Source organism: Ictidomys tridecemlineatus, chromosome 7 (assembly GCF_052094955.1).
Source record: "Ictidomys tridecemlineatus isolate mIctTri1 chromosome 7, mIctTri1.hap1, whole genome shotgun sequence".
Classification (NCBI taxonomy): Eukaryota; Metazoa; Chordata; class Mammalia; order Rodentia; family Sciuridae; genus Ictidomys; species Ictidomys tridecemlineatus.
In genome coordinates, this window is record NC_135483.1 from 107,782,936 (window position 1) to 107,798,703 (window position 15,768).

The 15,768-nt window shown below is 38.8% G+C and overlaps 1 protein-coding gene across 4 annotated transcripts in view; it reads left to right on the plus strand.

Moving 5' to 3' along the window:
* Acmsd (aminocarboxymuconate semialdehyde decarboxylase) overlaps window positions 1-6,825 on the plus strand; it is a 49,009-nt gene extending 42,184 nt beyond the window's left edge. For 3 of the 4 annotated variants that reach the window (XM_078017299.1, XM_078017297.1, XM_078017298.1), the window contains one exon: window positions 6,288-6,825. In XM_078017299.1, the coding sequence (XP_077873425.1) occupies window positions 6,288-6,443 (156 nt within the window). In that variant the 3' untranslated portion in view covers window positions 6,444-6,825. Of the gene's footprint in view, window positions 1-4,232; window positions 5,576-6,287 lie in introns of those variants that run through there. The other variant, XM_005315856.3, reaches the window with a different exon arrangement.
* The last annotated feature ends 8,943 nt before the right edge of the window (window positions 6,826-15,768 follow it).

Here is a 15,768-nt window from a genome sequence, read left to right on the forward strand (position 1 = left end):
GAACTTAATGTTCCTAGAACTACTACTATTTTTTTTCTTTTGGTGGTTCTGGGAGTCAAATCCAGGGCTTCATGCATGTAAGGCAAGAGATGTAACACTGAGACACCCTCCTAGCTAAAATATTAAAGGGCAAAAGAACATTAAAAAAGCTGAAAGTCAGCCTACTACAACTGAATTCATAAAGCCATGAAAGAAAACTGTAAATAAGCATATAATAATAATAAAACTTGCATGTTAAGTGGATTAGAAGGGAAATAATATTTTTCTTTAATATTTCTGTTACAAATCTACCAATCTCAAAAGTTGCAATGATTCTAGTTATTCAGCTAAAGTCAAGGTTTCAAGGAGAAAGAAGAGTCCTAAAGTAACTGGATTTTTTTCTCCTCAGTGTTTAAAGGTGGGTATATAATACTAAAATACATCTACCTAATCTATCCCTTAGACTCCTGAATCAAGATGAGTTTAAAATGAGATGCAGTGTCCTCACATTTCCTCTTCTTTGCTATCTCCTTGCCACTCCATCTTCTAAAAATGAAAGTTCTTCCCAAGGGCTTCACCACCTGTCACTACCAGGGGTCAGGGATGGCCAAAATTTGAAATTAGGGGATGAATAAACTCTTTAAAAACTTACAAAGGTCTCAATCATAATCCTTTTGCATATTTATTGACTTCTAATGTAAAATCCAAAAGTTTCCTCAAGGTTTCTCTACCTTACATAACTTATCAAATCTTCTGAATGGACTTGAAGCACATTAACAGATGTGGATAATTCATTCTGATGTATGCTAGTTGCCAGTTATTAACTGGGAAACCTTAGACTGTGTAACAAAGATGTATCCCCTTTGGCATTTACCTTGAGGTAGTAAAACCTTGAATTGTTGGGGCTGCAATTGTGGCTCAGTGGTGGAGCACTTGCCTAGCATGTGTGAGGTACTGGGTTTGATCCTCAGCATCACATAAAAATAAACAAAATAAAAGTACTGTGTCCATCTACAACCAAAATATTTTTTTTTTAATTCTTGAGGGGTTGGGGATATAGCTCAGTTGGTAGAGTGCTTGCCTCGCATGCACAGGGCCCTGAGTTCAATCCCCAGCACCATAAAAAAAAAAAAACAACTACTAATTAGTAGAAAGCTAAGATTTTTTTTCTTTCTTTCTTTTAGTTTTTGGGTTTTTTAACAACAGTTTAAAAATGAAAAACTTTTTATACTGTTAACCAAAATTATACAGAAATCATATTACTACAAGTATCCTGATTAAGACTTTAATGGAATTATAATTATTATTTTATGCCTCTTTTAGTTTATTATTTGGTGTTTATTGCTTTGAAGTTTTAAAATAACTTCCATAAAAATTTTATACTATCACAAATTCACAATGACATTCTTTATAAGGGTACTCATTGCAACACTGTAATAAAATACTGAAAATAAACTTTAGGGGAATGGTTAAATAAGTAATATATACAATAAAATCTATACAGCCATAAAAATATTAGAAATCAGTATTGAACATATTATTTTAAAAAGCAAGATGCAAAATGATTTATATATTTCCACTTGTAGATACTATACTGTCCATTTAATGAAAAAGAATACCTATATACCTAAGTAAAAGTATTTGCTTGAATATGCATAAAATATTCTGATAGAATAAATAAGAAACTGATAATTCTTGGAAGAAAAAGTGGTAGTAAAGTGACAGTAGTGGAAAAATGTTTTTACTTTATATCTTTTGATTTTTTAACCACAAGCAGGTAAATACCCTTAAGTTTAAGGCAAATTTAAAGTGTAATAAATAAATTCATTTGATGAGTTCAACAACACTAAGAGGTATACAGGCAGATGTGTACCACCAAGAAGATATGGAAGAGGAAAACAAAATTTAGTTGTTCAGTGATTTGCCAAAAGTGATATAACTTGGGATATAGCATATAGAGGTAACCCAAATCCCCTAATTCAAGAATACACAAAAGGGTAACACTTTTGAAGCATACTTTGAACTAGCATATTTTAAAAGATAAAGAGATGGTTTCTCTAAGTAGCAAGTCACTTCTAAAATGTAGCTTTAAGGAAGATAGCCCAAGTGTGCATCAATGAAGAAATCTGAGTAAGAGGTCCTTATACCAAATCACCCTCTAATTAATGCTATTCAAGAGCCCCAAGGTAATCATGATATGGAAAGCTGTGTGACATCCATATATTAGTGGTATGGATGTTACACAACTGTCATACATGTTTCCTTCTACCCTTTCTACCCTCAGCTACATGCCTGTTCTTTGCAAACTAGATACAAATCAATTAGGGTATCACAAAGTAAGCTGTCCTTCAATCATTTCTTTCTACAGAGTTGATAGTCTCTGGCCAGGAAGGAGGTGGAGGAAAAAATGACAGAATCTTTTCCTCATAGGAAATTTATAAAATGTACAGATTTGTGGGCTGGGGATGTGGCTCAAGCGGTAGCGCGCTTGCCTGGCATGTGTGCTGCCCGGGTTCGATCCTCAGCACCACATACAAACAAAGATGTTATGCCCGCCGAAAATTAAAAAATAAATATTAAAAATAAATAAATAAATAAATAAAATGTACAGATTTGTACTTCAATCTGAGATCCTTCATCTATATAACTTATCTTGTTGCAGGCTGGGGTTGTGGCTCAAGTGGTAGAAGGCTCACCTAGCACATATGAGGCACTGAGCTCAATCCTCAGCACCACATAAAAATAAAGATATTGTGTCCACCTAAAACTTAAAAAAAAGAAAGAAAAAAATTTTTGAAAAAAAAAATAACTTATCTTGTTCTGAAAGACCTCACTTTTTTCGGGGGCGGGGGGAAGGGGGGTGGTTACTGGGGATTGAACTCAGGGGCACTTGACCACTAAGCCACATCTCCAGCCCTATTTTGTATTTTATTTAGAGACAGGACTTCACTGAGTTGCTTAGCACCTCACTTTTGCTGAGGCTGGCTTTGAACTCGTGACCCTCCTGCCTTAGCCTCCTGAGCCACTGGGATTACAGGACTGCACCACCTCACCTGGCTAGACCCTACCTTTTATTTAGGGCAATATAAAAGGACAATATATAGAAGCCAGGGAATGGCTAGTTTACTTCTCAACACTGTTTTTCAAGCCCTCTTGTCCCATAGACCTAAATTGTACATTTTCTCTGCATTTGCCTCAAAATAATCCTTCAAACCTATTGGAGATCCAATAAGGATTTCCAAAGAGGGCACTCCCCTAAAAAGGCTTTCCCCCTTATAAGTCTTTTCCTCTACTCCTACAGTCAAGTTTCAGATTTATTTTTAATTCTAATTTGTTCTTTTTAGATATACATGACAGTAGAGTGTATTTTGACATATTATACATACATGAAGTATAACTTCTCATTCTTGAGGTTGTACATGATGTGGAGTTACATTGGTCGTGTATTTATATATAAACTTAGGAAAGGTATATCCAATTCATTCTACAGTCTTTCCTATTCGCATCCTCCCTCCAAATGCAATAATTTCATTCTTCTTTTTGGCTGAGTAATATTCCATTTGTGTGTGTGTGTGTGTGTGTGTGTGTGTGTGTGTATCACATTTTCTTTATCCATTAAGTTTCAGATTCAGATTTCACATAGTGGGGCAAAACATGGGTCAAAGGATTTTGGTAAGAGACTCACTATATAACCTGCAAATAATTTTCTCTCCTACTGGAGAGCTGATAATTTTTTTAAATTTTTTTTTATTATTAGTTGTTCAAAACATTACAAAGCTCTTGACATATCATATTTCATACATTTGATTCACGCGGATTATGAACTCCCATTTTTACCCCGTATACATATTGCAGATTCACACGGGTTACACATCCACTTTTTTACATACTGCCATACTAGTGTATGTTGTATTCTGCTGCCTTTCCTATCCTCTACTATCTCCCCTCCCCTCCCCTTCCCTCCCCTCCCATCTTCTGTCTCTACCCCATCTACTGTAATTCATTTCTCTCTCTTGTTTTTTTCCCTTTTCCCCTCACTTCCTCTTATATGTAATTTTGTATAACAATGAAGGTCTCCTTCCTTTACCTTGCAATTTCCCTTCTCTCTCCCTTTCCCTCCCCCCTCTCGTCCCTGTTTAATGGTGATCTTCTTCTCATGAAAGAGCTGATAATTTAAAAACCCAATGAGGACATTTAATAAAATACTTTAAAAACAACCAATAATGCTTTAATATATTCTCTTCTTTTTTTAGGATAAACTCAAAGCTGATAATGCCCTGGCATTTTTGGATCTTGAGAGAAAACAATTTGAATGACTGAATTCACTACAAAAACAAACTTTCAAGAAGATATTTCACATTTGTTTTTTAAATATGTATCACATATGCATTACTAAAATCCTATTTTGAATTATTTAACCTAGAAATAGAATATCCCAAATACTCTAAATTATTCATAACAAAAATGATTCACAAGTGCTTTCATTCTGAAAAGCAGTACATTATCTCACATGAACATCAGAAGTTATTTTTCCAATGCCTTTTTTTTTCTTTTTTGTGATGCTGGGGATTGAACTCAGGGCCTTGTGCAAGCAAGGCAAGCACTCTGCCAACTAAGTTATATCCCCAGCCCTCCAATGCCTTTTTAATTAATTTGGAAGAGATCAAAAATAAACGTCATTAATTATTTATACAGAGAAAGATTAACACCAGATTTATTTTAGAGGGCTCAGGTGGGGTCTTCATTTTGATCAAGGATATGTAAATTGGGCCCAAATAACCTGTTTTATTCACTTCTTAACACTTTTCACTAGCCCATAATTTGGCTGGGAATGCTTTAGCCTCCACAAAATAACTGATGTTCATACAGGTTATTCAAGCCATCAAAGAGCTTACAGCCCAATTAAAGAAGCAAAGTACATGTTCATGGAATAATTACTGAGCAATGCAACATGAAGGTCAAAAAGATTTCAGTAAAAATAATTCATTTTGGTCTTAAATGGTTAGGTAAATCTTCATAGAAGTTGGAATTTAGATTGAATGTAGCAGGATGGATACAGCTTATTTTAGGGTTACAGGATAGGAAACAGGTAGAAAAGCAAACTGCAGGAATATAGATGTGATTCCAGACCAGATGAAACTTATCTATTCTGGAGAAAAGTTCCAGTCTATAAATTTACCAGAAGTTCTTTTAATACCCCTGTCCCAAGGACTGGGGATTGAACTCAGGACCCCACACATGCTAGGCAAGCACTCACTCTATCATGGAGCTACACTTCTACATTTTTATTTTATTTTGATACAGGGTCTTGCTAAATTGCCAGGTTCACCTTGAAGTTGAAATTCTCCTGCCCCAGCCTCCCATGTAGCTGGAATTCACCATACTTGGCTAATTTTTAACTTAAAATACTGATCAAAATGTATAAAGCTAGCCATGAAGAGTGAGCTGGCCAATACCAGGGTATCCTTGTTCTACTCATTCTATTTATTGTCCCACCTGGGCTGTTGCAAAGATCCTGGTAAGGGTGATGAACAACTGTGGTTCATATAAATCTGGCTGAATTTCAAAATCAAATCAATTAAATTTTTCCAAATGATCTTTTTGCTTTGGGTTCATTCATACTTCCTTTCCCTTTCCTTAGTACAGAAAATCAAAAGTATTGCCATGTAATTTGTGTTGACCAATCTTAAGGGTGAAGAAGAGATCTAATTCTTACTAAACTTCCCATTCCATTATTTTTACTTTATATAGTTCATCCATCTCCCTCTCCCTCTCTCTCTCCTCCAACCTCCTGTAGCTTTCTAGGATTTTGCCCAGCAACCACTCTGCTTGTTACTTCAATCTGCCTAAAAAGAAAAATAAGGTTAAACAAGATAATGTTAGACAGCTAGTCAGTCAAACGGATAAACTGGGGAAAAGATAATGAAGGATGACTAAAAGCCACAGGGACCTTTATCTGACAGATAAGCACCTGGAAGATGGGACTCGGTGTGTTAAAACTCCCCCTGCCAAAGTTACATTCCTTTTAGTAAAACTTGTTTCATGTCCAAGTCACTCCCTCCCAGGTATCTAGACCCTATCACAACCCCATTGCCTTCTACCACAACTAAAACATTTAAGAAGACCCTCATCAAGAAAGCTTGACGGGGGCTATTCAAGTGCTAATAAACTGATTAAGAAGGCAGGAAATGGAGGCAAAAACTGGATCAATAACAAACCCACTAAGGGGACAAGTAATTGGGTCAAAAACAATTCCTAGGGGAATTTCCTAAAACACTTCAACTCTGAATACCACACCTTTCTTGAAGGTGGTCCATGAAGTTCCTGTGCTGTCAGTCAAAAGTCAGAAGGTGGACTTAGAACTCTGGAAACTTCTCCTAAGAGGGCTGAGGAGGCCTGATATCCTTTTATTCTCTGAGAGAACCCTTTTCCTTCCTTCAGAGTGTCCCTTTCCCCTTTCCTGAGCAACATATCTGAAATCTTTCTGGCCTCACCAAAAGTATGGGGGGGGGGGAGGTTCGTGCTGCCTCAATTTCCCAGAGGGCCCATGCTGTGTAATAGTAACAGCATGAAGCATGTTATTGTTTTTTTCATCCCCAAATCTTTGGGAGAAATGTCTATTCCTTTTCAAATATTTCATATTTCAACCACTTGAATATAGTACTTAGTGACTGTTTTATAAAAAGGGACTCGGTAAGGTGACTCTATGGCCAGTGTGATTCTGCAATCTGTACAATCAGAAAAATGAGAAATTATACCCCAGTGATTCAAATGTATGAATTGCCAAGATCATTGTAATGTCATGTGTAGCTAATAAAAATAAATAAAATAAATTTCTAAAAAAAAGGGACTCAGTAACTTTATTCAGTATCACATATGATATAGTGAATGGGTCCCTTCATATTCACAAGAGTATTTTCTAATGTGTCAGGACTGTAGGAATGCTACAGGCACTAGGTAGAAGAAATAACCAAAACCGGGAACAGACCTCTATAGATCAGCAAGCTTCTTATAGTAAGCAGCAGAATGGCACATTTTCAGGGGAGAAAATGACGATTGATTACAACTAGGGTCTGATTTTTATAGGGTTTAAGTGAGATTGGAATCATAACAAGTGAGACTTAAATAATGGCAAAAATGTATCTGTTGGGTAGTCAGTGGAAAACAGTTGTGCAAGTTCAAAGCTCAAATCAGGGGAAACAGTTGCAAAGTTCTAAACCCAGTTTTCCTGGGAAAGTTTGAAAGTCCAGAGCCCAAAGTCCATTGTTTGCCTCCCCTCTACACACACATTGTCCTCTTTTCTCCCTGGAGGTTATTCCCCTTTTTTCATGGGGTTATTTTTCATATCCTTCACTGGGGATATGGAATTAAACAGAAAGGATAAAATTCAAACAGAAAGGATAAAATTCTTTCTCTGACGAAGGTTACAGTCTTGAGGGTGAGAAACATAAATCAATGTAGGAGGGAGGAAAAACAGTGAATGAACAGAATGAAGGAAGAAGGAAATTTTCACTTATTGGTAAACACTAAAAAAATTAAAACAGGGAAATGTGATAGGGTCTTGGAAATAGATCAGAGATAAAATAATAAATTGGAGGGCCCGGGAAAACCTCTTTATAGAGGACTTTGATTAGGGTGTAGCTGGAAAGTGGGGTTGCCCTCTTGCCATCATGCAACCCATGTTTGTGGTGGCCCTAAAGGGAACATGCTTCTGGGTTTAAGGGGGATTGTATGTAGCAGAGCAGCTTCCTGGCTGCAATCTATTGAGTGAGCCTTCCACACAAGGGTTTGATTAAAATAAAAATTTAAATATAATAATAATAAAGAGGACTTTGAACTGAGACTTCAGTGCTAGAAGGGGAGAAGCCTTCCTTCTAGGCAAAAAGTACTAAGGCACTAAGGCAGGGAAGAACTTTTGGTTGGAGTTTGTGAGCAAGGGAGAGAGAGGTAGGAGATGAAGCCAAAAATTTGGCCAGTTTAGCAGATGATGTCAAGAGTTTACATGTTTACATTGTTTCACAGAAAGCTCTTGGAAGTTTTTTAATAGGTCTGTAACATGTTCTGACTTATGTTTAATAAAAATGTATTAACTACATAGAAAATTATTTAAAGGAGGTCAAGAATTAAGGTAGGGAGACTAGGCAAGAATTGATGGTGACTCAGGCAAGAATAATAGAATAGGGATGGTGAGCTGTGTTTGGAGGTAGAACAAACAGCACTTAGTGGTGGACTGAGTGTGAAGAAGAGGTGATAAGTATATAATGAAATGAGTGAGCAGGGGAAAGACAATGGTTGGGGGGACAACTGAAAACCAAAAACAACCTAACAAGTAAGCACCTGGAAGATGGGGGCTTGGTATGTCAAAACCTCCCCCAGACTTTTTTTTTTTTAACTTACTGAGGATTGAACCCAGGGGCACTTAACCACTGAGACACATCCTCAGCCCTTTTTATATTTTATTCAGAGACAGGGACTGGCTAAATTGCTGAGGCTGGCTTTGAATTCTCTATCCTCCTCCAGAGTTTCTGGGATTACAGGTGTGCACTAACACTCTGGACTTCCCCCAGTCTTCTTTTTTTTTTTTTCTTGTCTTAGTTGTACATGACAGCAGAATACATTTCAATTCATTGTACATAAGTGGAGCCCAATATTTCAATTCTCTAGCTGTACACGATGTAGAGAGGCACCATTCGTGCATCATTCCCCCAGTCTTAATTAAGAAAAACTACCACCAGGCATGATGGCCGAAGCCTGTAATCCCAGCGGCTGAAGAGATGAGACATGAGAATCTCAAGCCTCAGCAATGGCGAGGTGCTAAGCAACTCAGTGAGACCCTGTCTCTAAATAAAGTACAAAATAGGGCTGAGGATGTGGCTCAGTGGTTGAGTGCCCCTGAGTTCAATTCGTGGTACCCAAGGGGTGGGTGGGTAAATGAATAAATAAATAAATCTACTGTTTCTGGACCATTATCTCCTCGAACAAGTCTGCAGGACTCTCCCTTATCACCAAACTATGTCACACCCCCATCACCCAATAGCCAGGACCCTTACAAAGAAAACCTGGTGAGGGATATTCAAAGGATAATGAACCAATTAAGGGGGCAGGAAATTGAGACAAAAACTGGGGAACTCAGTATCCTTAAAACTCAAACTCTGAGCCCATAACATTCTCTCAGGGACCCTTCCTGCAGTTCCTATGCTGCCAAAAGTCAGAAGTTTAAATTAAAAACAGTCAGAAGTTACATTTGGGCAGGACTCTGGAAACTTCCTGGGACTCTCAATAAAATTGGAGGGCAATCCTTCTCCTCTCTGAAAGTTCTCCTTCTCTCTTGAAAATATCCCTTTTCTCTATTCCTACTGCTCATAATAAACTCACATCTGTTACTGAGTGATACTCAAAATATTTATGGCATGATCACAAGAATGGGGCAGGGGAGGTTTCAGGACTGTATCAGTTTCTCAGAAAACCTATGTATAAGGGCACTAGTAGTGTTAGGGTCTGGCGGAGCGTCGGAGAAAGAGACCACACAAGAGACTGGCTCCATGCAATTGGCAAAAAGAGATTTATTGGGGATCCATTCCAGCACGCTGGGGCTCCGTGCTCACTCAAGAAGGGAGAGCAGCCCAGATCCCCGAGCAGAGGTCAAGCAGAGCTTAAGTACATTTTCTGGACAGGGCGGTGGGCTTTGCATACATCAGAATAAATCATCATGAGGCGCAGGAAAATTGAACAACAACTCTGAGAGGTGATTAGCACATTCATTGGCGGGAACAGGTAGGGCGGGGGTGATTCAAACTGATTGGTTCAGGCCCTGTGACGAACTGCACAGGGCCCTAGGCTAAATGGCCAGTAGGGCATTGTCTTAACTATCTCAGGAATCTGGGTGTAACAGAGGAACTTAATAATACCTAATCTTTTATATTCAAGCTTTCCAGCTTAGAAACTTTACCCTTTCATTCCCCACTCCTTTTTCTGACTACTTTTAATCTTAAAAGTAATGAATCATAATTATTGGGGAGTCTCAGTTTTCATCTCTGTCAGTGGAGCATATTGCCTTCTGATTACCATGGGTTGTCCTGTGTTTCCTGGAATCATTTTTAGCATGGCCTCCATTTTAGATTTCACTCGGTATTAGACCCCGATTTATCTAACTACACTGACTACCTAACTTTAAATCTGGCTTCATTCCCTCCTCTAATTTGGGAACTCCTTACTGCTGTGAGGAAGGGGGACAAAGAGGATCTCTCTGGCTTCTTCAGGCTGAAAAGGGACGGTGTGGGGCAAGCAGTTTGGAGTCCCCCTTAAAAATATCGGGTCTATCGAGTGGTCCATGCTAAAAGTCCAATTGAGAAGTAATAGGCTGGAGGGCCATTCGAGTGATAGGTGGTCTATAAGAGAAACAAGAATTCATTAGTACTAGAACCAGATTGATGCAGCAAGAAATGCCACAGCACAGAAATATGCCAATGAGTATAATGGCCAAGACAAAGATTAACAATGTTTTCTATCAGGCAGTACCAGGAACTAGGAGTTAAGGTACTGTTTCCACGACAATGTTGCTGAGGACATGGCTTCTATCTTCATGTAAATCTTTAAGGATATTTGTCACATTGTCAGAAATGTCAGGGATGTCAACACAACAACTAACATTTAGGGTTACAGATGTCTCTTCCCTTAAGATATAGTCTAATAATTTAATGCCATCTGATCCTGCAAAATCCTTTTACTAGTATGACCTCTGTGTCTAATAGAGAAATCTTTAATTCTGCTACTTAGGGCTGGATAACCATATTAGCAAACATCAAGCCTACCTGTGTTGGTTAGAAATAAAGGCCTTAGACTAAAACTACTCTAGCAGTCCCTTTGACAGTTATCAGGCATTTCTGTCTAAGAATCTCTTTTGTAGCCTCCAGTCTACTTATTTATGGAAGTTACATTTAACTATTATTATCATTTAAGATGTCCAGGAACAGCTGTGCTTTGGCTTTGACTGTCTTTGCTAAGTGTTTAAGATGAAGCAAGTCAAACTGACTTCTGTTTTTACCTATTGTTAACAGTCAGCTGAGTTACCCTGGGAGTCCTCGGGAACTTCACAGCAGCTTCTTAGTTCTGCTAGTGCCATTTGCGCTAGGATGGGTCCAGGCCTTGCTTGACCATAAGGCTTCCCTCAGAAGCATCAGGGATGTCTCCCTTCTCTGATGACCCTCCTCTTTACAGCAAATGCACTGATTAGCCTTCTGCCCTCCACTGGTCTCATTAATCTCCCTGCTTGGGAAGTTATGTGGCCTAGAGTTGCAGAGCCCTTTGAAAAAGTTCCCTATTCCCTGATTCAGATGACTCAGAGGGCAAGAGCCAAATTTTTAATTTTAAAACTTAATCTTAAACATCTAGCAAATAAGTCAACAGCCTTATATTAAGGGTGCTGAACTTTAATGTCTATCTCTCTATCCTGTAGGTGATAACTCCTTATCTTAAGTTAACCCAGGTTGTGAGTTCTTAAAGCAGTATCTCTTTAAAACATTAACAAGCAATCCTTAGACCATCTAAAAGCAAACTACAAAACAAAACTAACTAGGATAAAAACATATTTAGTTTATGTAATAGCTACCTTGAATTCTGGTAGAGTTATACATTATAATCCCCTGTTTGAGGTCCTGGCAATCATGACAAAAACCAACTTTTGGACACAACCTTAAATGCACTGAAATCTGGTCTATTTTTTTTATAGTCACCTTCATATGCAGTGAGATGGAACATAGAGCCTTATCTCAAGTAAGGTGGGGCTCTTCATAAATCTTAAATACTATAGTTCTGAAGCTGATCTTTGCTTTTTAGACATCATTTTACAAAGCCTACATAAATTGTTGCTCAAGTTCACATGAATATTAGCTAACACAACATAATATCACATCTAAAACATGAATTAAAGAAAGACTGAAAGCTTTTGACCTCTTGTAGGAAAGTAGCAAAGTACTTTTGTGTTTTACAATAAAACCTTTACACAGATTAGGCTCTCATTAACTTAAAAATACATTCAAATTGTGTCTCAGTGTGGAAAACAACATAGAACTTTATATATCTTACTGATAACGAGTCCAGTTATAGAACACAAATGATATAATTGAATCTCCAACATGTTTTTTTTCTTTTTAAGCCTAAAATCGCCATACAACTTTAGAACACCAGGTTGATATAATGTTCTTTTGAAGCTTTTACCTTACAGACTTGTATACCTGGAAGATATGAACACATTAGTAACATCACAATTACATTGATGATTTTATGCTAACCAAATTTGTCTTTTAAAGAAATAACATAGCACAATTCTCTAAAACAACAGCACTTGTTTAACCAGCTGTTTAATTTCTTTTAAGATTACTTGTTCAAAAACTTACACTTATAACCAACTTACACAGACTTTCTTTATCACTTACTTAAACCCTCTCATTTACTTAAACTCTTACCCAGAAACACATTTTCCCTCTATTAAATCCATACCTAAAACCTTCTAGTTTCTCTTTTTTTTTTAATCTGTTAACCTTCTTCTGTTCACATTTTGAAACAATACTTGTAAACTTTTAAATTTAAGCAGAGTTAACATTTTATTAGGGCCTTTTTGAACACCTAGAGAAATGTATAAGCCTAATTTTAAAGACATCTTTACTTTTATCTGTTTACCCAATCTAAATTGAACCATTTGAATCACGTGAATTAAAGATATTTGGATCTATTTTTAATTTTTCATGAGCGCTCCTCATCTGTCAATTGTTATATCACTGTAGGATATATGGACATACAAACATACAGACATACCGACATACAACACATAACAAGAGTGTGCACACATAACAATAATAAAGGCCTCATAGCTTTTTGCAGATGAAATCTCCATTGCAATATTTAAAAAAACAAAACAAAAAACTCCACTGATCAGAAAAACATTAACCTAGGTCTGCAGGATCAGAATCACGAGCTCAAAAAAAATACAGAATCTAAGAAAAAGCAAGAGTCCTAAAAAACGATGACTGGCCAGTAGTTAGTAAATACCATACAATTTACTTCTTGGTTTGGTCTAGTTTGAGTTCAAATAAAAAGACACTTTTACTCTTTTTTTTTCCTTGGGCCTGAGCTCCAAGCTGCTTCTTTTTGCATATCAGCTTAAGCCCTGACTAAGGTCTGAAAGGAGCAGGGAAAAACTGCTATTTTGAGCAGACACTTTAGGCCTAAGGCATTTTAACCTTAAGTTATATTTCCAGGTTTGGATGTTGAAAATTATGATACAAATTTAAGAAGCAATTCCCAAAATTTCATATCTTTTTACACTGGAAAAACTTGTTCACATAAAACTAGAAATAGGATCTCTGCCAGCAGAAGAAAAAAAAATTTTTTTAGAACCTCTAAGCCACTTTGCTTGTTCTGAAGTTCCTAAAGTAGCATTAAGTTACATTAAATTTACCCACACACTACCATGTATATCTAAAAGTAAGCTTTGAAAATTTCCAAGACTGTTGCTATTTAATTATTTAATGTCATTTTAATGAGCCAGACCAACGTTTTAATTTAACACTTTTTTTTCTGAATCTTACACGCTGAGGGGAACAGATATCATATCATAACTTACTATTTTTATCCCAGTTAATGCACTGGTACACCTTAGTGAAATCTTTTCAGGCTACCCAGTTCAAAACTGAAACTCTTTAATTTTTTTTTATCCCAAGTATTTAAGTTTTCTAGCATGAACTATCTGAAATCAAACTAAACAATTGCTTAAACCCAACTTTTAACTGCAAGATAGTGCAATACTTTAGAAACCCATTCAGATACCAGATTGTTACAATAAAAAAAATTAATTTTTTAGACACACATCTAACCTAGATTATCTCTAAGAAACAATCAGACAACCAGATAAGAAAATATCTCTCCAGGTTTTGAACTTTCATTTAATTATGACTCCCATCAGTGGTACCATAGACTTTCCCATGAGTGGACCAGATGTTTTCACATAGGGGCAACTATAGGTATAAAATCAAAGGTCTCAGTGTGACTGGCTTTACTGCATTCAGTGTCCTTCTTTTTAAGTAAACAGAGGTGGCATAATCCTTAAAGTGTAGATAAGAACTGAGGACACTCCCCAGAGCTAAATGGCTCTGGCAGCTGCTGGGAGTCCCTTAATCTTATCTTTCACCCACAGGATCAGTTCCTCCAGTTTGGTTTGATCTTAGGCACTAGACATTTTTTTTTCCTAACTTTTTAGTAGCCAGCTCCCAAAAAGCTCATCCTCTGCTTGCAGTTGTTTCGAGTGCTAGGCTTCCCCAAGAAAGCAGAGTGGGGACTCCTTAGAAGTCTCCTCGGGAGTGTTAAAATTTGTGACTGAAAATTTGGTACCCATCTCTAAAGTCAATTAACACCAATTTAATAATGAGGACAGGGCTTTGAGAAAAGTCAAAGCAAGATGTCAAAGTTGTTAAATCCCCAGCAGGCATCTCTATTTGCACTCAAGCCGATTACAGGAGGGAAAGAAAACATTGCTTCCCTAGTCTCAGTATTTAGCCTTAGATGGAATTTATCACCAGACGTTCACTTCCTTGGCCCCGTGATCACTGCGGCCGGGGAGGGCTGCAACACTCGGGGGGGGGGGGGTTGGGGGACCTGGTCCCTTCTACCCCTACAAGGGAGGGAGAGGGCCGGGTGCCCCTGAGCCGCCTTTTTTTTTTTTTTTTCTCACTGGGCGGACAGGGGGTGGGGCAGTCCCCTGCTGACTCCATCTCCAACCCTGCCCGCCCTGCTGTGGTGGAAATTTGCCCGGTGGCAGCCGGTTACCGGCAGAGGAGGGGAAGGAGGGGTGGTCCCCCGCTGATCTCACCCCCGATTCCGTCCGCCCGCCAGAGCACCCCCCCCTCCTGGGAGGAGAGACGGCCAGGGGGTGGAGAGGACAGGTGGGTGGAGGGGCCAGGAGAAACAGGGACAGGACAGATCTGCCATACCGCCAGGTGGAATCCTCCCAGCTGACTGCGCGGACCCCACCCATGCAGGAAGAGATTCGCAGAGGTCCTGAAAGGTTAGAAACCATGATCTGGATGGCCATGCGGCCCGGCTGAAAGACAATATCTCTGACTTTGCAGATTAGAGAGAGAGATGGAGGGACTCTCCTGGGGGCCATTCAACTCCGAGGGTGGGCCACTCTGAAGCACAGAGAGACAATACAAACATGACACAAACACGTACACACAGTAAACATTTAACATAAGTTCAGAAGCAAAAATTAAAGACAGACAGTCGACTTAACCAGAGGGAAAGAGAATAGCCAGCAAAGCCAGACGGGTTGGCAGCAAAATACACCGGCGAGGGTTCGTCACCCCTCTACCTGATGGGGGGCACTTCCGTCCCCCCTAGCCCCACCAAAGCGTCCTTTGGAGGGGTGGTCTGTGGCTCCTGGACACGTCTGTCCGCCATCACCAGGGGGAGCTTACGCTCTCCGCTGACAGCCACACACTGCCAACTCAACCCAAGGCTCTGAGAGCTTACGCCCTCTAGGAGCTTACGCCCGCCATTGAGCCAGAAATCGAACCCGAGCGATCGCAAAAGAGCAATCGCAAAAGACAGATGCTCTTTGGGAGCTTATGCTCTCCACTGAGCCAGAAATCGAACCCGAGCGATTGCGAAAGAAAAACAAGGAGGAGGAAGTGGGGAGAGAGAGAGAGAGAGAGAGAGAGAAAGGCGCCTTACTTACTCCCTGAAGCAGTCCGTTGTTAGGGTCTCCCTGTCCGGCGATGCGCTGTTCCCGGCCAA